General features: G+C 38.0%; 1 protein-coding gene across 1 annotated transcript; it reads left to right on the plus strand.

Annotated features, from left to right (window-relative positions):
- The first annotated feature begins 6,027 nt into the window (after positions 1-6,027).
- On the plus strand, positions 6,028-7,547 carry LOC129499485 (adenosylhomocysteinase-like). The gene has a single exon (XM_055309247.1). It carries the CDS (start codon positions 6,103-6,105, stop codon positions 7,396-7,398), a length of 1,296 nt encoding a protein of 431 aa, XP_055165222.1. The 5' UTR covers positions 6,028-6,102; the 3' UTR covers positions 7,399-7,547.
- The last annotated feature ends 13,469 nt before the right edge of the window (positions 7,548-21,016 follow it).

Consider the following 21,016-nt stretch of genomic DNA (forward strand, 5'->3'; position numbering starts at 1 on the left):
ATCTCTTCCATAACATTTCTCTGCATCTGGGATTTCTTAGTAGCCATTGAAGGAGATGGTCCGTGTTAGGGATACTCCCTAAAACTTTGGAGCTAGAGAGCCTGGTTTATTTTTTTCTGTTTTTACTGTCTTATCTCTGTTTTCTTGAGATGCATAGGAGCCTGACTCTGGGGCCTTTCCCTATCTTTCTCTGCCTAGCCCCGTCTGCCCCTAACTTGTTCTGACGTTAGTTGGACTCTATCTTTTTGGTTTTGAAACAGGTATATTGTGTGAGATGCCAGTGTTTCAATGTCAAAATCTGTGAAAGCTTCAAAAAGTAAAATCAAATAATAAACTTTTAAGTGTCTGTGTTTCTTTTGTTTCAGGAATTTCATAGTGTGGAAGGTTTAAATTCACAGCGGGGGAGAAAAGTAGTAGCCCACAGGAGACCATATGTCTTACAGCTGAAGAAAGGGTGAAATACATAATGCATGATATATTTAGGGTAAGTAATTAGCCTTTCTTAGAGCCTACTTGAAAGGGTTTGTGTCTATGTTGTCTGTGTGTGTGGGGGGGGTTGTTAGTCTATTTCACCTCACAGGAGTTGTTTTTTCTTTCTTTTCTTTTTTTTTAAATCTTTCTGTGCCTCTATTACTTTCATCTGTAGAGAAAGTTGTAAAACAGGTTGCAAGCCCTTTGTGATTTGAGCATCTTTTCTGTAAAAGAAAAGAGGCTTTATTTCTTGTGTTAATGTTAGTGTGACATCTTTTATTTGTATGTAACACATTAGATTATGAAGTTTCTTAACTTTAAAGAAACTCTAATTCTGATCAGCTAATAAAGAATAAATGTTATATAGAATTAATAGAAATGCTCATATAAATCTAATATAATCTAATTTGAGTAAACAGAAAGGAAAAAGCTAAACTTAAGGTAGTTTAAATAGGCTAGACTTTTCAGAAAAATGCCCTCTCACAGAAGCTGCTAATATAGTCACTAATTTTGAAAATTTTGTATAGAATATAATAAAAGTGCATGCTTAACATTTTTCAGATTTTTTTTTTTTTTTGGAAGGCCTAGTTAATGAAAAATTTCCTAAGCTAATGTCAGCCAGATGACAGAATAGGAAGTCTCAGCCTTGAGGTGTCCACAGAAATCCCAAATTAACAACAGAGCAGCAGAGTAGAGATTCTCCTCCTGGCTTTGAAGAAGATGCCATGTTGTGGAGTTCAGTGGCTAAGACCCAAGGAGAGTTTCAAGGAGCTCAGAGTGACTCCTAACAATAGCCAGGAAAAAAAAGGGGGGGGGGGTACCTCAGTCCCACAGTCAGAAGGAACTTAATTAAACTAGCAGCTGGCACGAGTTTAGGAAAAGGCCCCCAAATTTAGTTAAGATTTCAGTGCTGGCCAGGTAGACACCTTGATTTTAGCCAGTGAGGCTAAGCAGAGAACTCAATCAAGAAGACCCAGACGCCTGAGTTTTAAAAACAGAGATAAAGACTTTGTATTATTTTAAGCAGGAAAGATGGTGGTAATGCATTATGCTGCAACAGAAAACTAATACAGGATACATGCTATATCTTTCTTGCTTGAAGAAATGTAAATAGGTATTGTGATTATAGGGAAATGTACTGTATGGACTTGTGAGCCATGCTGATCTTATGTATAACAAATGAAATTACACTTTTCCAAATTTCCTCTAGTCTGTAGGAAATAGAATGATTTCAATTATAAGTGTAATTAATATGGATAATCAGGGGATGCCTGGGTGGCTCAGCAGTTGAGCGTTTGCCTTCAGCTCAGGGTGTGACCCTGGGGTTCCAGGATCAAGTCCTACATTGGGCTCCTTGCATGGAGCCTGCTTCTCTCTCTGCCTATATCTCTGCCTCTCTCTCTGTCTCTCATGAATAAATAAATAAAAATCTTTTTAAAAATATGGAAAATCAAGACTATAACAGAGCGAATGATTATTAAAGAAATACAATGTATTTTTAAGGGGTGTGTGTCTGTGTGTCTATGTTTTAATTAGGACTGTGGTTTCTGATTATCAAAGGAAAAAAAGATTATAAAAAAAAAAAAGGTTTCTGATTATCTTAAAGTAAAAATGTGTAGCTATACCAAAAAGTGAAAAGTATATATATAAAAACATAAATTTGCATGAATATGGAAAGTGGTAAAAGGTTTGACAGAAAGTGAACTGGTTGTATTTTGGTTTAAATACCTGCGAAAATGAGTCTGAAAAGAAATAATATGTTAAAATTTTGACAAAGTTGGCTCTGTTTGGATGGGCTTATTCATTTTTTTAAAATTTTTATTGTTTTGGATGGACTTATTCAAAAGAAAAGTAAAACCTTATGAATTATTTACTACTAATTGTTATATTACTGCAAGACTACAATTTTTTTCCTCTTTGTAAAATGACAAATTGGAGTATTCATTTGCTCTTAAGGAGAGGTAGTGTAATCTGCCCAGGTGTGAAAACTTTCTGTCATACCAGAATGACTTTATATGCTTTTATGTTGAATCTGTCTTGCCTTTAATTATTTAAAAAATTACAAATGACAAATTTCCTGACACATTAGTTTAAAAGTCCTTATAATTATATTACTTCTGCTATATTTTTGAGTATTGTCATTCGAGGTATATGTTGCCTGATCTAAAAGAATAGGAATTAATTATGTAGGATTGAGTAAACTGATGAGAAAAAAAATGTGTTTTTAAAAATCCATTATAGCTAGAATTTTGGACATTTCATTATCTGATAGATCTATAAAGAAATCTTTTCTCTTTCTCCTTGATCTATACTTTCCCTCTCTTGTTTTGATTTATGTAGTCTTTGTAGATTAACAGGTAGACTTTAGAGCCTTAAGGTGGGAGTAGACAGCAAAATTAGAAACATATTCCCTTCTGGAACTGTAGTCCAGTAAACATTTGAAAAAGTTACTGCCTCTGCTCAGTATTTGACATTCAATGAATAAAAAAGTCTGGCTTGGTTTTTCTTTTCTTTCATTTATTTTCTTTTTCTTTCTTTCTTTCTTTTTATTTTATTTTATTTAATAAATCTTTTTTTAAAGATTTATTTATTTATTTGTTTATTTATTTATTTATGATAGAGAGAGAGAAAGAGGCAGAGACACAGGAGGAGGGAGAAGCAGGCTCCATGCCGGGAGCCTGACGTGGGACTCGATTCCGGGTCTCCAGGATCGCGCCCTGGGCCAAAGGCAGGCGCTAAACTGCTAAGCCACCCAGGGATTCCCTCTTTCTTTTTTTAAAACTGCTATACCAGTTCTTATGTTCAGTGGGAGGAAAAATAATGTTTTGTTTATTTGTTTGTTTTTGAGAAAATCATCAGCCACAATTCCTGTCCTCTAAAAATTCAGATTAAACTTAAAAATCAAATCTCTCTCATGATGGCGCTGAGTGAAATCTACCTATCATGGAGGTATGCCTTTTCATGAGAAAGGACAAGGGCATCAAATTATTCTCTGGTTTTAGTTTCCTTTTTTTCCAAATCTCAGAACAGGAAGCATATGTCCTTACAATGTAGCTCACATAGCACAGGACTTCCCTAACTATAATAATTATTATACTTTGTTTTTACACTTTAAAATTTTCATTTTCAATCTTTTAATTATTTGTACTCTTCATTAGACAAGGGCTTCATGAGAGAAATGCCTTCATCTATTTAAAGGCCATTCAGCAGGATTTTGCTGTTTGTATATTAAAAAAAGATTCCCCCATCTAGGAATGGATGTTTTGAGGGTCTACAGTCTACTCTTTTTAAACCATTTGCTCTGCCAACTTCTGCCCAGATGCAGTGTGGTTTTGCAATTATCAGAGCCTTTAAAAAAAGTTGTATAAACTAATGGGCCCCTAGGCTTGTTGCTCCTCATCTCTCTAAGATCTATCCTGGAAAAGATAAGTACTTTTTAAATATATTTAATCAATTGAATGGCTTGATTATGTTAGGTCCTGATAAACGGAGTTTCCTCCACTCAGTAAGAGTACTTTAGTTTTGTGCCATCTTAGGTCAGAAGTAGTTGGTGTAGTGGTGAAAAAAATAAACTTGGAGCTCCTGAGTCCATTATTCCAGTTATATCACTTACTAACTGTGTGACCCTGGGAAAGTTACTTAACATCTCTGATTTTTAGTTTCCTAATAACGTTAAATGGCACGGACAATAGTAGTTATTCCATAGAATTACATGGGAATTAAAGGAGAGAAAAGGAGCTTGAGATAGTGCTTGTTATATAAAAATGCTATTTAAGTTATCCTATTTTTAGCATCAGTAACAATCTTATAAAAATTCATTGCTTAATTACTTAGAAGGTTTTGTTTACTGCATCTTTCATTACATATTCAAATTTCTTAAAGGAGAAATTTCTTTGTGGCGTCTGTTCTAGGAACAGTGTTATTTCTGCTAAGAAATGGATTGTTACCAATTGATCATTTTTGTACTGCTTTGTATTGTTGCTCGAGTATTCAAAACCAAACCTACAGTCCCATTTGTAACCAATTAATACTATTTTACAACATGTAATTCATATACTTACATAGTTTCTGTTTTTATTTACCTTTATTTTTTATAAAGATTTTATTTAGTTATTTATGAGAGAGAGGCAGAGACATAGGCAGAGGGAGAAGCAGGCTCCATGCAGGGAGCCTGATGTGGGACTCGATTCTGGGACTCCAGGATCACGCCCTGGGCTGAAGGCAGGCACTAAACTGCTGAGCCACCCAGGGATCCCTATATTTACCTTTAGATTATATTTTTTTTTAATCTCAAATTAGTTTAGAAAACTGATGTTTTATATCAAATAATCAGTAGAATATGAGAAAAGATAGTAACTCTAGTTATTCTATGTAATTTTCATGAAGTCTCTTAATTTCCAGTATAGTTTTCAGTTTTATTCAATTAGAATAAAATCTGTTAAATGGGAAAATATGAGAATATTTTGCATAATATGCTACTGCATGTAATATCTTTTTATTTGTATTATTTATTAGTAGGGGACATTATCATACGGTAAATAAGAATGCAATTATTGTAGTTATATTTACATGCTGTCGTAGAGTGCTGTTATATTATGTCTTTACAGTACACATATAAGGAACCATATGTTTTATGGAAAATGTCTGTTATGAACATTACCAGCCTGAAGTGAGCTATATAATGAAAATAAAAATTTTCCTTTGAAAGTAAAAAACAAGAACAAAATGACAAACAAAAACTCCTGGTTATTCTAAAATCATGGTGAAATTTTAGTATTTGATTCAAAATTGCTCGAATATCAGAGCCATTAATGGTTCCTAGAAATGCTATTAAAATTATCATTATGTAAAGACTAGAATAATTGCTATTTTCCTTGTTATTAAACAATTGCTTGGACTTCTTTAAACAATTTCTAATTGGCAATAGTTTAGAAATATGTTAATAGCATTCTGATTTAATTATAACGTGGGAAATGTAGTGTTTCTATATTCCGAATTTAAATTTTCATTTTATTTTAATTGGGATAGAAAACTGGGCTTCTAAGGCATATAATTCTGAGTTTTTCTATGCAGCAGAGAGCTTTCAGTATTATTTTTCCACTTTACACAATCTTCTTAAGGTCAAATACTTGTTGGGCCAATGAATTTTAAGATACTTTCTGGAGAAACTGATATTAGCAAGTTTAAAGTAAATTTATCAGAGTTCTTAGATTCTTCCCAGAGTAGGTGTCTTAGCAAGTAAGGGTTATAAGCCTTATTCTTTCCTCCATTCTCTTATCAAAAATCCTCATGCTAATACCCATACATGAGAGTAAAAAGAACCCTTTTATTGGCCTTGGTAATTAGAGCCCAAGAAAAACTACAGGAGGGAATAGTCTTGAACCTTTTTACTTTTTCCCCCAGAAATCATTTTAGGAAAAAAAAAAAAAAAAGGAAGTGAGGTCCCTGAAATTATTGCATAATCTCTATGGTGCTGTGTTTTCTTGTATCTTCAGGAGAAATGCTTAACCAAAAGGTGAACGACCAAAGCAGAAAACCAGCTCTGCCCAGCGCCGCCCTACCAGTGTCAGGTCCTACCCCTGAGGCCGGCTCCCTTCGGTGTCCATTGCTCTGTGCAGAAGCGCTGCCAGCATGTCAGACAAACTGCCCTACAAAGTCGCTGACATCAGCCTGGCCTCCTGGGGACGCAAGGCCCTGGACATAGCGGAGAATGAGATGCCGGGCCTGATGCGCATGAGGGAGATGTACTGGGCCTCCAAGCCATTGAAGGCTGCCCGCATTGCTGGCTGCCTACACATGACCGTGGAGACAGCTGTCCTCATTGAGACCCTCATAACCCTGGGTGCTGAGGTGCAATGGTCCAGCTGCAACATCTCTACCCAGGACCATGCAGCTGCTGCCATTGCCAAGGCTGGTATTCCAGTGTACTCCTGGAAGGGTGAAACGGATGAGGAGTACCTGTGGTGCATTGAGCAGACACTGTACTTTAAGGACGGGCCCCTCAACATGATTCTGGATGACGGAGGTGACCTTACCAATCTCATCCACACCAAGTACCCACAGCTCCTATCAGGCATCCGAGGCATTTCTGAGGAGACCACAACAGGGGTTCGTAATCTATATAAGATGATGGCCAACGGGAAGCTGAAGGTGCCTGCCATCAATGTGAACGACTCTGTCACCAAAAGCAAGTTTGACAACCTGTATAGCTGCCGGGAGTCTCTTATAGATGGCATCAAGTGGGCTACAGATGTGATGATTGCAGGCAAGGTGGCAGTGGTAGCAGGCTATGGCGATGTGGGCAAAGGTTGTGCCCAGGCACTGCGGGGTTTTGGGGCCCGCGTCATCATCACGGAGATCGACCCCATCAATGCACTGCAGGCTGCCATGGAGGGCTATGAGGTGACCACTATGGATGAGGCCTGTCAGGAAGGCAATATATTTGTCACCACCACAGGCTGTGTTGACATCATCCTTGGCTGGCACTTTGAACAGATGAAAGATGATGCCATTGTGTGTAACATCGGACACTTTGACATGGAGATTGACGTCAAATGGCTGAATGAAAATGCTGTAGAGAAAGTGAACATCAAGCCCCAGGTTGACCGCTACCGGCTGAAAAATGGGCGCCGTATCATCCTGTTGGCTGAGGGCCGGCTGGTCAACCTGGGCTGTGCCATGGGCCGTCCCATCTTTGTGATGAGCAACTCATTCACCAATCAAGTGCTGGCACAGATAGAATTGTGGACCCACCCAGACAAGTCCTCTGTTGGGGTTCACGTCCTGCTCAAAAAGCTGGATGAAGCAGTGGCTAAAGCTCACCTGGGTAAGCTGAATGTGAAGCTGACCAAGCTGACTGAGAAGCAGGCCCAGTACCTGGGCTTGTCCCGTGATGGCCCCTTCAAGCCCGATCATTACCGCTACTGAGAACCAGGCTTATTGTTTGCCTTATAACTGCTGGCCTTGCTGGGGTCCCACCTCTCTTCCCCAAGAGCAAATGGCACCAACTTTGAGATAGGTTTGTTAATGTCCCCCACTGACTCCCCAGTGCTGGTCACCTTAGTCTTTGGCCTTTGCTGCATCCTTCATACTGTTCTAGGTGTGGCAGAGGGAATGGAGAAGCCCCTTCTCAAGCCCTGGTCATAATAGAAGTACATAGGAGAAACCCACAAGGAACCCTGAGCTCAGGGGTTTTGGAACTGCTCACTCAGTCAGTCCTTACTTAGTTTGGAAGTCAGCAGTGGTGGTCACAAAGCCCATACACTTTACCATCTAGGCCGTCACTTGGCCTATGAACTTTCTACCCATGTTCTTAGTTACTGGTTCACTGGTCCCTCAGCCCATGACAGATGAGAATGAATGATATCAAAAGGAAGGGAGGAACTTCTGAGAGTTTGAATGCCCCAGAGAGCCTGGCTTAGTGCTGGGCATTCTTTTGAAGAGGTTTCACAGAACAATGAGGTTAGTACTTTCAGTTTCTATTTTACAGAGGTTAGAATAGACTGTTAAGGGACAGCCAGAAAGGACAAGAGAAGTGACAGCCTGAGGTTGAGAAGGGCCAGAGAATCATAAAAGCAGACATAGATCTGGCCACCTCTTTGTAACATGATGGTTCTTATCACAACCCTGGATCAAAAAGATTAGTTTGGTTTATAATGTTTAATTGTTTATAATGTTCAAAGAGAGTGGGAAGGAGGGTAAATAAAAATTTTGGTGCCTAAAAAACAAACAAACAAACAAACAAACAAAAAAAGCAGAAAACTATTATGCTGCCAATCCCCTTTGATAAACCGTGGGATTGAAGAGCCGGGAGGTCCCTTCTCTAATTTAACTTTGATAGATTGGTTACACTGTGAAAGGATTTCAGTCTCTAATGGAATTGGAGAATATGAAATGGAGCTTCTCCTTTATATGCCCTCAGCAGAATGGGATTTGAGAACTGAAAGACCTGGGGTGCCTGGGTGGTCAGTTGGTTAAGCATCTGCCTTGGGCCTCAGTTCATGATCCCAGGGGCTGGGATCGATCCCTGCATCAGGCTCCCTGCTCAATGGGTTGCTTGCTTCTCCCTCTCCCTCTGCCATTCCCCCTGCTTGTCCCCCCCCCCAATAAATAAAATTAAAAAAAAAAAAGAACTGAGAGACTGATTTACATTCAATGCCTTACTTACAGAAGATGGATAACTGTCCCTTGATCAATGAACATCCACCAAGAATCTCTCCCCATTCTCAAGCCAATCAACTTTGTGCTTAGACTCTGGCTGGACTGTCTTTCTCTGCACTGCTTGCCGATAAACCCTAGATAAACTTGCCTATAGCTTGCTACAGCATGCATTTCCCAAACTGCAGTGCCTCTACTATTCCTGAAAAGAATTTCTGGTTCAATTTGAGGCAAACTCATTTTGAGTTTGCCTCAGTTTGCCTCCTTATTTAGGTTGACAACATCGTCATATTGTATTACTTGCTCAATGTCATAAAGTGAGTTATTAGTAGGAATCTGATTATAATAATGTGATCTTTCATCAAGTCAGTCTCTACCAGTTGCTTTCTCTTACACAGATGATGCCATTTGTCTTGCAAGGATTGGGGACAAATATACCAGTTTACCAAGTTAATGACATACCTCAAAACTTGAGTTTTTTACTTTTGATGATAATGATGAATTACTGTTAGACCTTAAGCAGCCAAAATTAAGAATCAAGCTTAAACTCTAAAATAGTTACAGTGATGAGAAGGATGCTAGAGAACAAGAGATCAATAAAGAGGCCATTCTCACGGTGCAGGCCGGAGTGTGAGAGAGTTTCACCAATGATAGAGATAGGCTAATCATTTGAAATGGAAAGATTAGGTAAGCATTTGGGAGATAAAAACCACAGGCTTTGGGATTGAACCTGAGGGAGAGGAAGATCTTGAGAATAACACCTCCAGCTTCCATCAGAAGTGAAGAATTAAGGACTGAAAGACTGCCTTCACATTTACCTCTGCTTCCTTAACCTTTTGAAGGCTTCTTTCTGCTTCTGGGTCCCTGATTTGGCCCTCACCCAGGCACATCCATAGAGGATCTCTTTTCTCTTAGAGCATTTACTTAGAAAACTTGTACTTGAAGATGTTTTTCTCTGTGCTTTAGAGATATAAATCATTTTAAGAGTCTCATGCCAGTTTCCTGATCCAAGGCTGTCTTTCTCACAGACCTGAGAACCTGCTCTTTGAAATGTAATCATCAAGGAAAAATCATCCCTATCCCACAGTCACCCTGGGAGGACAGGCCTCTACCTCCAATTTGCAAAACTACCTCTTGTGATAAGATATGAGAAGTTTATTTTCCCTTTGGATAAAGCAAATTGGTTAACACAGATGGTCAGCCCAGTTATTCTGTTGGTCTTGTTATTTTGTCACTCTATCTCCACCCTGACATTTGCTTCTCTGAACCTATATTGATTTTTATCTCAGCTAACAGTACCTGAACTAACAGCTCAGTAAAGGTGTATTTTTCATTTGGGGAGCTCAGTTAAGACTAAGCATTCCATAAATACCTGCCTTCTCAGCATCAGTATCTATCTGGTCATCTAGTACAAACATTGATTTTTAAAAGGAAAATTACATTAGTTTTTTTGGGTTACTGTAATCAGGTACCACAAACTGGGTAACTTAAAATAAGAGAAATCTGTTGGTTTTACAGATCTAGAGGTTAGAAGTCCAAAAACATGGTATCATCAGGGCTCTGTGAAACTGGCAATACTGATGTACCTTGGCTTATGAGATGTATCACCCTAATCTATTCCTCCATCTGTACATGGCCATCTTCACCCGTATGTTTTCACACCATCTTCCCTCTAGTAAGTGTCTGGGTCCAAATTCCCCTCTCCTCATAAGGCATCGGCCATATTGGACTAGGGATTGCTCTATTCCAATACAACCTCTTTTTAACTAATTTGATCTGCAACAACTCTATTTTCAAATCAATTCACATTCTATGGTACTAGGGGTTATTGACCTCAAGATATCTTTTGGGGACAGAATTCAACCCTTAGCAGAGATTAAAAGATGATACCATGCCTTCATATTCAAAGCACTTAATTAAGCTCTCAGAATACTTACACCTAATCACCCTCTGTTTATCCTGGATACTTTAAAACTTGATGGAATTTTCCAACAAATTGGGAAGCCCAAATATCAAGTCCTTTTATTATTAAAATCTCTCAAATATGGATATTTTTGGGAAAACATCTATACTAGCTACTACTTCTCTTTGTACTTTGGTGATAGGTTTGATTATTTTTAGTAACTATTAAAGATGATATAAAAGATATACTTGGAAAAATGTAACTTTCCTGAAATGTAATTCAGAAACTACCACTTGGTGGCAAGATAATGCTGCTGTTAATGTGCCTAACAGTGACCTAAATACTTGCTCTTTTGCATTATACATCCTTGATAAATTTGAAATACTTTTGCAAAGGAAGTCAGGCTAAATCATAGGTACCCTCTCTCTCTCTCTCTTTTTTTTAAGAAAATAATTTGCATAATGAAAGGGACTCTGCTAAAATACACATGTAAAATCCAATTCAAATAATGAGTTAACTTGATTGACTATCATTAAAATGATAGCTAAAATGAAACATGAAAATGAATAAGAAAATAATTATTTCACAGATATATTTCATGTTTGCATGTTTCTCTAAAAATTCTAGCTTAAGATGTGGTGTCATAAAATATTTTTTGATTCTAATTCATTAGGTTGAGTATAATTATTCAAACCAATAGTTATATTTATCTCCTGGTGGAACTTTAGAATGCTACCCTGTATTATTGAACTGTTGCCACTTTTTACCGGAATTAATGAAGCTTCTGGCAGAGCAAATGGATTCCCTATTTACTTTATCAGTGGTGTGATCTCACAGTGTTATACCTGCTAAATGTACAAGACTTGCTTAATGAGTCCATGTTCATTCTGAAAGGAGCATAGAAAGATATTATATGGTCATAAAGAATATCAAACATTTAATGACATTCTTAAGCAAAAAGGGTTGCATATAAATTAGTTGTTTTTTGCCAATTGACCTTTTTAACATTCTTTTTTTATTTTTTTATTTTTTTATTTTTTATTTTATTTTATTTTTTTAAATTTTTATTTATTTATGATAGTCACAGAGACACAGAGAGAGGCAGAGACACAGGCAGAGGGAGAAGCAGGCTCCATGCACCGGGAGCCCGATGTGGGATTCGATCCCGGGTCTCCAGGATCGCGCCCTGGGCCAAAGGCAGGCGCCAAACCGCTGCGCCACCCAGGGATCCCAACATTCTTTTTTTATATAAATAATTATTCTAGGGAATATTTGAAGGCTAGGAGTAGTCTCTTACTGACATGGAAGAAATAAGGGTTTGAACTACTGTATTTTGACATTATTTTGAGGCAATATATTATAGAAGTAGGTAAGCAAGATTTGGCATCAGACCATTTGGCTTGAGCCGCACTTCTATCATCTGCTAACTATTCAACTTGAACAAATTACTTGATTTCACTCAGTTTCATCACTTATAAAATGAGTGGTAATAATGGTACCAGCCTCATAGTATTGATGTAAGTATTAAATAGAATTATCCATTGAAGGTGCTTATCATAGCATCTCTTATATTGCAAACATAAAATATTACTTTTCTTGTTATCTTCCCTAACCATCCATGAGTACACATTTCTTAAAGATGAACAGTGAGTATCTTGGAAAGATCTCAGGAAAGATGTCGGTACCAAATTTCCTTCTCCCACGCCTTTTCATAGCTTACTAACAATTTTCAAGTAGGCAAAGATTATGGGGTCGTTTTGGTTCCTGACAGAAGATCAATTTTTCTTACTCTCTCTGGCCTGTGGTGCTGTGCTTTGGCTGGCAAGTGGAATTCAAAGAATGCCCGAAGGTGCTGCATTTTCTTGGAAAATGCTGGAGCCCTGTAGTGTTAATGCTGACTGTAGCTCCACGATGAGCTTTTTAACTTCTGCGCCATGTTCTTTAATGAGTATTGCCAGGGGTTGCCAACTTTTAAACTTTTTCTTTTTTCTCACATTTTTTTAGTCTCTGAATGTATTGCCAAAACAGAGAGAGATACCTCAATGTCACTCAGGGTGCTGAAATAGTCTACTCTATGGTGACTGTCATTGGCAAAGGGGCAATGCTGTATCTAAGCAACAGATTCTAAATGTATTTAAAGATTATATCTTAGACAGATGTTCCTTATTGTTAGTTTTAAGGTTGGCTATTTGTTAATTTAACAATGTAATTTACCATAAACAATATGGGGATACATAAAAAAGTATTTTTGGAAATTGTATTAGTTTAAAAAAAGTTTAATTTTTTAAAAAGATTTTATTTATTTATTCATGAGAGATGTAAAGAGAGAGGCAGAGACATAGGCAGAGGGAGAAGCAGGCTCCATGCAGGGACCCTAACACAGGACTTGGTTCCAGGACCCCAGGATCATGACCTGAGCCAAAGGCAGATGCTCAGTCACTGAGCCACCCAGGTGCCCCCTGGAAGTTGTTTAAATTTTAAGAAATATTTTTTATAGAAATACATAACATCTCAGGACTTCAAGTTTGTTTTCACACACTTATAGGTTTTGATATTTGTGAAATAAGTTATTTTAAAAATTTGTTTGGGCATAGTCCCCTTCTGTCATAAACAGTATCAGCACAAGCTGAGGGACTCAAAGACACTGGAATATCAATACACAGCAGTCAACAGTGACATGAAAATGAGCTAGGGACTATTATGGGGGGCAAGAATAGTATTTTTTCTCTCACCTATTTCTACTCAAAATACATAGAAATGAAAAAAAATCAAGCAAACAAATAAGCAAAAAACATGGTCATGTTTAGCTCTTCGCTCTTGTAATAAAAAATAGATGATCATTTGTAGCTATATACCAAAGAAGCCTGGCCAGTTCAGTGACAATTCTAGAAGTAATAAAATATAAAAGGTAGTGGTGGGGGATAAAAGGATTAAAAATTCTTAAAGGTTAAAATTTAAGGCTTATTTATTAGATCTTGAGGTACATTCCTGTACAGTGGAGAAAGGTACTACCAACAAATTATGGCTCACCCAGTTACAGGCTCAGTTCCTCAAACATTGTAGTATTCTTTCAATTTCTTCCTTTCTCTTTTTTTTTAAAGTTTCGAGTTTTTATTTAAATTATTGTTGGTTCACATATAATATAATATTAGTTTCTGTCAGTAATAGAATTTAGTGATTCATTCTTCCTGTCTATTTCTAAAGTCAGTCACAGAAGGGCAAATGCTGCATGACTCCACTTACATGAGATGTCTAAAATAGTCAAACTTAGAGAAAAGAAAGCTGGTTGTCCAAGGCTCAGGGAGCAGGGCAGGGAATGGAAAGTTGCTGTTCAAGGATATAGTTTCTGTTATGCATGATGCATAAGTTCTAGAGATCAGCTGCATAATGTTGTGCCTATAGTTAACCACAACACTATGTTGCAAAAAATTTGTTAAGAAAAAAATAAGTGAGTACATCTTCTGTCATGTTCTTAAATCTTTATATGATTCTATTTATTTACTAAAAGAAGAGTTTCTGAAATTTTCTCCTCTCCAAAATGTGTGTACCTTGGGATTTATTTTTATTTCCCACCCTTCTCAGTTACACATAGCGAATTTCAATATGTTTGTTGATGACTGATATGAGCTTCCTAACACTGTTCTAGTCTTAAACTATTCCCTTCAGAATTCCCAAAATACTGTATTTATGGCATATGGGGTTGCTGTAAATAAAGACACTCCACAGTGTATAATATATATGCTGTAGATACAGAGAGTGAAGAATTGGCTGGTCTCCAGGGCAAGGACTATTAAGGTAGAAGTAATTAACCATGTGTCTCAGAATTTTATTCTCACCAAGCACATGCAAAAATTCAATCAAGCTTCTTAACTTGGATGTCAGTGGGGGAAGAATGGCTATGTTTAACTACATTCTTAAAATTACAAAAGAATGATAAACTATATGATCAATATACTAACTTTTTACTACATAATTTCTTTAGAGTTACTATCATTCTTCTGCCTTCTATCCACTTTTCAAATTGTAAAGCTTAAAAAAAATGGAATAAAGAATCAGGTTTTCTTGGTGAACATATGTGAATGAAAGGAGATGAGATTACCTAGATACAATGAGCCATTTGTGTTTTATACTAGAGATCACCTCCCAGGGGAAGAGAGTGCTCACAATGCTACATCACTCAAAACTAGGCAGAGAATAAATGGAAGAAATACTGTCAAACTTGCTCTCTCATCACTGTCTTAAGTTATTTCAAGTGGCCATCCTTGCTATGGTAGCCTCTTATCCTTTTTGATATATTAATAATATTGATTACATTACAAATTCTTTCACCTCTAACTGCCTTTTGATTGAAATTTAAGAACTTGCTTTCCTTTTTGACAAGGTAGATTGCCTGTCCTTGTTTTCCTATTTTAACAAAAAGGCTTATTATTTTTTGTTGTTAAGTTTTGGAGTCATTGCTCCATAGCTGATTTTTTTAATGCATTTTTTATGACTACTTTGGAAACAATCTATAAAGAAACTACAACAAACATTTAATTATTAAAAATGTCTATAAAATTTCAAAAGAAAAAAAGGCAGAAAAATATGAAATACTTAAAAACTCACCAGAGTGAAAAAGAAAACAAAAAAAAAAAAATCAACACTGTGAGAAGAAATAATCATATTTTCTCACTGGGACATAAAAAATGTGGAATAGCCTAATATTCATAATATGAATGTGTATGATTTCCATGTAGGATTTTAGATTTTTGTAAATTGTTTTTTTTTAATTTTATAAATTAATTTTTATTGGTGTTCAATTTACCAACATACAGAATAACACCCAGTGCTCATCCCGTCAAGTGTACCCCTCAGTGCCCGTCACCCATTCACCCCCACCCCCCGCCCTCCTCCCCCTCCACCACCCCCAGTTCATTTCCCAGAGTTAGAAGTCTTTATGTTCTGTCTCCCTTTCTGATATCTCCCACACACTTCTTCTCCTTTCCCCTATATTCCCTTTCACTATTATTCATATTCCCCAAATGAATGAGAACATACACTGTTTGTCCTTCTCCGGATACTGTGGCCAAGTTCAAAAAGGGTGTTGCCTGAGTTCTCCTCTGGGATTTTGATGGAATCTTGTCTCACATTTAGATCTTTCATCTATTTTGAGTTTATCTTTGTGTATGGTGCAAGAGAGTGGTCCAGTTTCATTCTTCTGCATGTGGATGTCCAATTTTCCCAGCACCATTTATTGAAGAGACTGTCTTTCTTCCAGTGGATCGTCTTTCCTCCTTTATCGTATATTAGTTGACCATAAAGTTCAGGGTCCACTTCTGGGTTCTCTGTTCTGTTCCATTGATCTATATGTCTGTTTTTGTGCCAGTACCACACTGTCTTGATGAACACAGCTTTGTAGTACAACCTGAAATCTGGCATTGTGATGCCCCCAGATATGGTTTTCTTTTTTTAAAATTCCCCTGGCTGTTTGGGGTCTTTTCTGATTCCACACAAATCTTAAAATAATTTGTTCTAAGTCTCTGAAGAAAGTCCATGGTATTTTGATAGGGATTGCATTATACGTGTAAATTGCCCTGGGTAACATTGACATTTTCACAATATTAATTCTGCCAATCCATGAGCATGGAATATTTTTCCATCTCTTTGTGTCTTCCTCAATTTCTTTCAGAAGTGTTCTGTAGTTTTTAGGGTATATTTTGAGAACCATTTGAATGGTAAATGGTTCTCCAACCTTTTATTTTCAGGTTGTAGGTGTCCTTCTGTCTAAAATGAGTCTCTTGTAGACAGCAAATAGATGGGTCCTGCTTTTTTATCCAGTCTGAAACCCTGCGCCTTTTGATGGGGTCATTAAGCCCATTCACGTTCAGAGTTACTATTGACAGATATGAGTTTAGTGTCATCATGATATCTATTTAGTCCTTGTTTTTGTGGATTGTTCCACTGAACTTCTTCTTAAAGGGGAGTTTTAAGAGTCCCCCTTAAAATTTCTTAAAGAGCTGGCTTGGAGGTCACATATTCTTTCAGTTCCTGCCTGTCTTGGAAGCTCTTTATCTCTCCTTCCATTTTGAATGAGAGCCTTGCTGGATAAAGTATTCTTGGTTGCATGTTCTTCTCATTTAGGACCCTGAATATATCCTGCCAGCCCTTTCTGGCCTGCCAGGTCTCTGTGGAGAGGTCTGCTGTTACCCTAATATTCCTCCCCATGAAAGTCAGGGACTTCTTGTCTCTTGCTGCTTTAAGGATCTTCTCTTTATCTTTGGAATTTGCAAGCTTCACTATTAGATGTCGAGGTGTTTAACGGTTTTTATTGATTTTAGGGGGGGGGTGTCTCTATTTCCTGGATCTGAATGCCTGTTTCCCTTCCCAGATTGGGAAAGTTTTCAGCTAGGATTTGTTCAAATACATATTCTGGCCCTCTGTCCCTTTCGGCGCCCTCGGGAACCCCAATTAAACGTAGGTTTTTCTTCCTTAGACTGTCATTTATTTGCCTTAATCTGTCTTCATGGTCCCTTAATTGATTGTCTCTTTTTTCCTCAGTTTCCCTCTTTGCCATTAACTTGTCTTCTATGTCACTCACTCGTTCTTCCACCTCGTTAACCCTCGTCGTTAGGACTTCTAGTTTGGATTGCATCTCATTCAATTGATTTTTAATTTCTGCCTGATTGGATCTAAATTCTGCAGTCATGAAGTCTCGTGAGTCCTTAATGCTTTTTTCCAGAGCCACCAGTAGCTGTAGAATAGTGCTTCTGAATTGGCTTTCTGACATTGAAGTGTAATCCAGATTTTGTAACTCTGTGGGAGCGAGGGCTGTTTCTGATTCTTTCTTTTGAGGTGAGGTTTTCCTTCTAGTCATTTTGCTCAGTGCAGAGTGGCCAAAAACAAGTTGTATTGGAACACGGGGGAGTATCACTGGTCCGTCCAGCTGGTCTTCTGGGGGAGGGGCCTGCTGTGCTGATTTTCAGGTGTCAGCACTTGGGGGAGCTGCTCTGCCCCTGCCTGCTGCAGGGCTCAGCGGGGGTTGTTTACCCCGTGGGGCCCCAGGAGGAACAGCCGCAGTTGCTATGGCAACTCTGGAAGCCTAGATTCAGCCTCCGCAGGAACTACGGGGCTCGGGGCTCTCGGTTCTCCGTCTGCAGGGACTGGAGGCTCCGGGGCGGGGCCGCTGATCTGCTCAGCTCGGGGCAGGAGCGTCCTCGCTGTCCTGGGCCCTCCCGGCCTCTGCCTGTCCCGGGGGAGGCCGGATCCTGGGCTGTGTCCCGGCGCCCTGTGCTCCGGGGCCTGCGCTGTGGGATTCGCGCTCCCGCCCCGCAGCCCCCTCCGCGGAGCCGCCGCCCGAGCCCCTCCGAGCTGCTCCGGGTCCCGCCGTGCGCGCTGCAGCCCTTAGGGAGCTCGGCGCACTCTCCCGGGGCGCAGGTGTCTGTTAGTGTCCCCGGGAGCCCGAGGGCATCCCCGCCCTCCTGGGTCCTGCTCCAACTCCCTGGGGGCCCCTTTCCGCCCGGGAAGGTTGGTGCAGCTCCTGCTCCTCCGGGACGGGGCTCTCCTGTCCTGGGGACACTCGCCCCGGCCTCAGCCCGGCTCCTCGCGGGGCCCCTCCCCCTCGGAGGCCTTTTGTTCCTTTATTTCTTTTTCCCCGTCTTCCTACCTTGATAGAAGCGCGAACTCTTCTCACTGTAGCGTTCCAGCTGGTCTCTCTTTACATCTCAGGCCGAATTCGTAAATTTTCAGGATGGTTTGAAGGTTATCTAGGTAATTTGGTGGGGACAGGCGATTTGGGGACCCTGCTCTTCCGCCATCTTGCTCCTCCCCCCAGATTTTTGTAAATTGTTGCATCAAACAAGTTTGTGTTACAGCACTTAATACTTTATACTTTTTGTTAATTATAGAATTATAAAAATAAAAAATCACTAGCTGACTTTTTTCATATTATTTGTGACAAGTAGAAATCATCAATGAAAATCTGTATTTTCACAATAACCTTTTGGAAATGAAATGAAATTTTATTAAAAATATACTTTTCAGGGGCACCTGTGAGATACAGTGGGTTGAGTTTGGTACTCTTGGTTTTGGCTCAGGTCCTGATCTCAGGTTCTAAGATCAGCTCTGCCTTGGGCTCCCAGCTGAGCATGGAGTTTGCTTAAGACTCTATCCTCTTCCTCTGTCTCTTCTTGTCCATTGTTTGCTCATGTGCTCTCTCTCCCTCTTTCTCTCTAAAATAAATAAATACTTTAAAAATATATTTTCTATATAAATCCATCTAAATCATAGATATCACCATATATAAATTTTACTGGTTCTTTAGAATTAAAAAAAGTAACAGCATAGGGATTTGAGATGATTTAGATCATGAGGTGGGGTTGAGAATAAAGATAACAGATTATTAAAATCTTATAAGAGATAAAAACATAGTAAGAAAAATAACTGAAAAATTCTCATGCTGTTATATTTCTTTATCGAATATCTGCTCTCTTTTTTAAACTAGATAAAATTGCTACATGCATTTATGTCTCTATTTGGATAATATCCTCTTTTGAATAGTCATATAAAAATAGAAAATTTGGCAGAAGCTATATTATTTCTTTCAAATAAAGTTATCCTGGATTTTCACATCTCAATCTGTATAAATCAATATGTAATAAGCTTAATGGCAATAAATTAGCAAGATTGGGGCTGATTCTCACAATTTAAGTCTCTCAATAGAAGCTTTAACAATTGCTAGAAGACTCTGGAAACTAAGTAGAATTGAGGACAAAGGCTTTTTGGGAGTAATAAATCAGGAAAAAAACATCTTTGCCAAGTAGTTTTTCTAAGTCACAATGGGTAAGACTGCTAAATAGTTTGTAAAATGTATTCTAGCAGATTAGAGTGCCTTGCAAAATAAGATACTGATTCACAAATTCTGTATCCATTCCTACTTCAGTGCCTATAGACAGTGGCTTCTCTAGTAAAAATTTTCAGAGGCAATTCAATAAGTTCACTGTTGTATCAAACAAACAAACAAACAAACAAACAGACCTTCTTCAAGGTTCACCTTCCTGGGGTAAGCAGGGTGTGAAGACAGGAAGATACAGGAAGATATTCTGATGATAATTGGTCTTCAGCAGGGTAGACTTTTCCTGGCTACGAACTTTACCTGCTAGCGCACATCTTCGACTTTCACCTAGATAGGCAACAAATTGTTCTAGGGTTGATTGAACTACCTGAGGTAGCACTGGGGGGAACTGCAGGCAGATAGGAATGGTACCACATTTCTTCTCTTCTTTCAGAGAACTATGTACATTATGGTTTACCTGTTATGTGGCTGTAATTCTAATTTAGAGAAGCACTTAGTTCTGTGCCTTATTCTGGATAAGTGTTCAATATTTATTGAATGGGAACTAATCAACTTCTTTCCCTGTGCTTGTCTCTTTTTTTGCTCACCTGAACATATGCACATCGATGTGCACTTATGCATACAACTTCTCAGGTAGTGTGCATTCACCTCTAATGACCATTTCACTGGATAAAAAAATTAAAAATTAAAAAAAAACCTCTCCTTAAAAATGTCTACTTTTTATTTTATGTATTTATTTTTAAAATGTCTACTTTAATCATCTTTATTAATCACAACTACACACACTAGAAAACAGGAATAGTTACATGTGGAAGATGTCATTTAGTCTCCAGAAAACATGTATTTCTTGTGTGAACTGCAGAACCCTTGCACTGACTCTTGCCTGCTCTGGCATGCTCAGCACATTGCATAAAGCATAATGCACTGTACCTACTAGGTAAATAATTGTTTAAATGAGTGAAAGAGAATTGAATTAATATAATTTTAACTGTGAGATATACACACATAAAACAGCAGGAGGATCAAATTAACCACAACAAAATCAACATTAATTACAGGAGGTAAAAATTCTCATATCCTGGTATATGTGTAGTATTTGACACATAAATACTTTAGATATTTCTAGTAGTTTGAAAAAGTCAGTATAAAGAACCTTTATATATAAAAATGTCATGTTCAATGACTTAACATGTTTAGAATTACAACTGCCAAATAGCAGAAATATTTCTATCATTTCATACTCCTTCTTCAACTATGGAGTCTTTATAGAAATACTGACCTGGATTTTCCTTGAAACTGCTATCAGAAGTTTCCTTGAAACTGCTATCAGAAACTTTATCAGTTTTATCAGAAACTGGTAAAGAAAAGACTTTACCTTTTTGATCTATATAACAAAGGCTTAGATGCTTTCAATACTCTTCCTTCTCCATTCTCCTTTACCTCACCTGCTTAGCATAGAAATATTTTCAAACTTCTTAATTTTCCCTCCATTCACTTCTTATATGACTTTTCCAAAAGATACTAGTGATAAACAGTTCTGTCCTTAATGATGTTAAGAAGCTTTTGAAGTGAAATGAAACATAAATACTGCTATACATCTTTAAATCCATTAAGCTAGTTTGAAAATATGTTCAAAATTGTGATAAAAGTTCCAA

The sequence above is a fragment of the Nyctereutes procyonoides genome, unplaced genomic scaffold, assembly GCF_905146905.1.
Source record: "Nyctereutes procyonoides isolate TBG_1078 unplaced genomic scaffold, NYPRO_anot_genome, whole genome shotgun sequence".
NCBI classification, from domain to species: Eukaryota; Metazoa; Chordata; class Mammalia; order Carnivora; family Canidae; genus Nyctereutes; species Nyctereutes procyonoides.

Bases quoted from the DNA above. Each gene is read 5' to 3' on its own strand.
- LOC129499485 (XM_055309247.1), top strand. From the start codon at position 6,103: ATGTCAGACAAACTGCCCTACAAAGTCGCTGACATCAGCCTGGCCTCC.